This window comes from Brugia malayi (genome assembly GCF_000002995.4).
Source record: "Brugia malayi strain FR3 genome assembly, contig: Bm_v4_Chr2_contig_001, whole genome shotgun sequence".
Taxonomy (NCBI): Eukaryota; Metazoa; Nematoda; class Chromadorea; order Rhabditida; family Onchocercidae; genus Brugia; species Brugia malayi.
In genome coordinates this window covers 7,396,601-7,401,125 of record NW_025062476.1, presented here as the reverse complement: position 1 = coordinate 7,401,125, position 4,525 = coordinate 7,396,601, and the positions used below count along the sequence as shown (strand labels likewise).

General features: G+C 21.9%; 1 protein-coding gene across 1 annotated transcript; it reads right to left on the bottom strand.

The window, feature by feature from the left end:
- Positions 1–292: 292 nt before the first annotated feature.
- On the bottom strand, positions 293–3,360 carry Bm3888 (Uncharacterized protein; the record flags this gene model as incomplete). The annotated part of the gene is made up of 5 exons (XM_043078785.1): positions 293–393; positions 1,204–1,515; positions 2,117–2,207; positions 2,379–2,484; positions 3,296–3,360. The coding sequence occupies 5 exons, from the start codon at positions 3,358–3,360 to the stop codon at positions 293–295; spliced, it is 675 nt and encodes a 224-aa protein (XP_042934719.1).
- Positions 3,361–4,525: the final 1,165 nt, after the last annotated feature.

The following is a 4,525-nucleotide window of genomic DNA, read 5'->3' as shown; positions in this document are numbered from 1 at the left end:
TAATGTCATTGGCGTTTTCATTCATCACTTGAATAACAATAACATATTATGTTTTTCTTTCCTTCTTTCTACCAGAAAAGAAAATGCAAATTTACAACTCTTTCAATAAAGTTACCAAATTAGGATTACAAATTTAATCATTAATTTAAAGGTTAAACCTAACTAGCTTTCATTATAACAAATAAGATAGTAACAACAATAATAATGATAATAATAATTAATAATAATAGTAATAATAATAATAAATAATAGTAATAGGGATAACAATAAAAATAATAGCGTGAAGAAACTTTCATGTTTTCGCTACACCCAAAATATCAATATTATCTGCGAATCGTGTATGTTTCAAACTCATTTGTCGTGGTGTACAGCTGCTTTTGAATGCATTATTTTCTGCAAAATAAAAAGTAAAAGATTAAAGTATGATTCAAAACAGGATTTTACAAATGAAGAATTAATACAAACATCGGTTACATATCTAAACGACTAGAAGATATGGTCAATTAAATATATATAGCAGTAATGAAATTTTAATTCATTAGCTAAATAATGTCAAAAAAAATAAAAAATATGATGATATTAAAAATATTTTTCATATAATATCAATATCGCAGGTGAATAAATTAATAATTAATAATTAGAGTCACATAATTGAGCATCAATTTTATAAGTTCAATAAATTCTTCAAAACAAAAAAGATAAGAGTAAATAAACTCTGAAAAAATTTTTAAAATAACCTATTAATAACTGAATGCAAATTAAATTGATGATATTATGAAAATGAAAATTATTAATGTTTGTCACATTTTACGAAGCAGAATTTGCTTGAATATGAAATGATTGTTCATTGTTATAGAAAATGATATAATTGATTATTGATATCAGTATAATGTAATACTTAATAAATAAAAGAAATTAATGATTTTAATCATCAATCAAAAGAGAATTTTTTTTTCTTTAAATTGCTCTCATTTCTATCATCTCTTTCTCGCGTTTTCTCTCTCTCTCCCTTTCTTTTGCCCCCTACCTTTTTTCTAAATATTTCCCTTCTGGAACAAATATTATATTTTACTGCAGAAAATAATAAATAGAAAATAAACAATTCAATTGGATTTATAATAGTGCTATGAATGAAGTAGAAAAAAGGAAGGCAAAAAGGAAATTTAAATTTTTAACATAATTCATTTATAATTAAAATCTAACCTTTTTGATTATCAAATTCATTTATTATTGGTGCTATTTCATCATTTTTAGCAATAGATTTTGCATTATTTGTTGCTATCATCGTTTCAGGAAATAATAATGCATTAGAAACAATTATTGATTGATCACTTCTGATCATTTCATCGTTTGCACAATTTACTTCAATAAATGAAATTGAAGTGCTAAAACGTGTTTTTTTACTATCTTTTCTCATTATTATTCCATTTTTACAGGTGAGTTCTTCGTTATCGATTTCATTCGCATCTTTTGCATCAATTTTAGCTTTTTTCTTGAACATTTCTGGTACTTTACCTTAAAAAAAACCGAAAAAAGCAAAAAAAAAAATTTTTTTTTAAATAAATAAAATTATGAATAAAAGTAAAAATTATACATTTGAAAACAAAACAAAATTAAACAAAAAAAAAATGAAAAAATTTGTTGCTTTTAGAAAATAGATTGAGTTTTTTAACCAGATCAACAAATTAAAAAATTGATTAAAATTAAAGAATAGATCAAAAAAAAATTTTTTTAAACTGAGATAAGAAAAAATTAAGATTAAATTTAATGAAAAATATTCTATCATTCTTTTCTTTTGCTATTTCGTTTTTCCTTCTCCTTCTTTTTTTATTTTTCAACTTTTAGTCACACAATTAAATGATCAGTCTTATCACTTTAAAATGAAACAAAAGAGACAGACAAATAGAAAATTATCAAAAATTTAAGCACATAATTCTCAGTTAATTGATTCATTATAATGTGCTGTGTTAAATTCGAAATTTATAGTTGTTCTATGCATAATTGTATTTTTCTTTTTCATTCAACCTGTTAATAAATTAATATTAAATTGAAAATATATGATTAGATTAGTGTAAAAATAAGAAATAACGAATCATAAAGTACTAGCAATGCTTACCTCGAGACTCTTTTGGACCACAAAAACAAACAGAAAGTAATAGTGCACATAATGCAAATGGCATCATAGCAATTGATAGTGGTATTAAAATCTATAAAAAAATTTTTTTTGTTATCCCTATGATTAAAATTAAATTTCGTTTCAAAAAAAGGAAAAAATGCAAAATTTAATCAAATCTTAAAAACCGGAAATTTTGAAATTTTAAACTATTTATTTTAGAATGAGTGGTGGTAATAATAATAATAATTAAAAAATGTTGGACCAGCTCAAGTTGAAACTTATGACAGCTACGTTGTTGAATTGTTGAACGACGTCTTGTTCGATTTGAATGATTCAATTCAAAGCTAATCATATTGTCATCAATTGAACTAAAAAAAAAAAAAAAAAAAAAAAAAAATTTAATATTATTGAGAAAAAAATAATTGCAACTTCTATTAATTATATGATTAATTTCTTGATTAGACACCTTTTCTTATTTGTTTCATCTTTATTATTATTATTATTATTATTATTATTATTATTATTATTATTATTATTACTACTACTATTATTATTATTATTATAAAAACCACAATTTCATCAATACTATTGTTATTATTTTTACCTATTAACATCATTATGAGTTAGTTTTATTCTTATACTATTTGCTGCTATTTTTTTATTATGAAATTTTACATAATTTGTTTTCCTAAGTTCCATAAAGATAATTAATGATTGTCATAAATTGAATTTAAATTGTTTTGTTGAAATGGACATGTAGTTAAAACATGTAGTATTTTATGATTTTGTAGAATTTTATTTAAAAAGAACCGGTTTACTACTACCACTCCTAGATAACAAATCTCTTTCCCTCCCTCTCTCCCTCTCCGTCTGCCCTTATACACATATATGTGAAAATGATATAATAACTTTTTCTTTTTAATAATGATTTATTGCATACACGATTATTTTCATTTTAATTAAAACGAATAAAAGAAAAGGTATATACTATTAAATTATCAAATAGTGATTAATAAAATAATATTTAATAAAATTACATTTTTATTTTCAAATCCTTTATAGTTTAACATGAAATGGTTAATTTAAAAAATAATAATAATAAAAGATTTATTATTTATAAATGACGAAGAAAATTTAATTAATAACTCTGATAATGTTATTATAAGCGAAATAACTTACCTAATGGTGTCATTACAACTGGAATCACAGTTATAGCATACAGGTGCTGCCATTGTGATATACATCGAAGGGATTAGCAAATTAATTATCAGTGCATTTGTTCCTATTATTAGCATTATAATGCTCATTTCAATCTATAAATATGAGCAATAATTAGACTTATCTTTTATTTTCATAGTTTATCATATTTGCATATTGTAGCTGAAATTAGTTTTGTTACTTTTTAACAAATGGCTTTACTTTTTTTTTAAAAAAAAATAATGAATAAATAAATATGAGCAATCCTTTTGGACAAATAATTAGTGAAACAATTAAGTATTAAATTTGATAAATGAAAAGAAGATTAGGCAATAGCAATGTAATATTATATAGCAATGTAATATTATATCGAAACAAAAATATAGCAATGTAATATTATATCGAAACAAAAATAACGCTGCTGAAAACATTTTAAAAGTTTCTATTGGAAAAAAATAAACTAAATTCAAAAAAAAAAAACTTGAAAGTAAAGTTGAAAAAAAAAATAAAAGAGAGAAAGAAGAAGATTTTGTGTGAAATGCATAAAACTAAATTGTATGTTATCACAGCACAAATATAACAGTTGTTATCAATTGTATGAATAATGTTTTTTTTTTTTTTAAATTTGATCCTTTTTTTTGAAGTTATAAATACAAATAATTAACTAAGTGTTCTGATGATGACAAAAATTAGGAAAGGAGAGAGAAAGAATAGAAAAGAAAGAAAAATAGAAAAGAATTTATTGAGAAATTTTGAATTATTTTGGCTAAAATGAATATTATTTGCAAATTTTCTAGCCTGCCATATGATTATTTTTCAATGAAAATAATTTTAGGCGAAATGATAACGAATAAATTGAAAATAAGCAAAGATAAGTGAATAAAATAACAAATAATTGAGTTCATTAATTGATTAAAATTGCAATGAATAATAATGAATTAGTTGCACATTATAGAAATATTGAGAATGTTGATGGATAGAAAAAATTTAAAAACAATTTGGGATTAATCAAAAATTCATTTTTACACAAATAATTTAAATGTTACCAAATTAAAAAAAAAAAATACTACAAAATGAAAAGCAGTAAGAAATAATTTTTTTAACATCAATATTATTCTTGAAATTATTTAACATATTGAATTTTATCTCAAAAAGTTCGGTAATTAAAAGGAAAACGGAAGAAATTCATTCTTTTCTCTTTCTATTAAATTA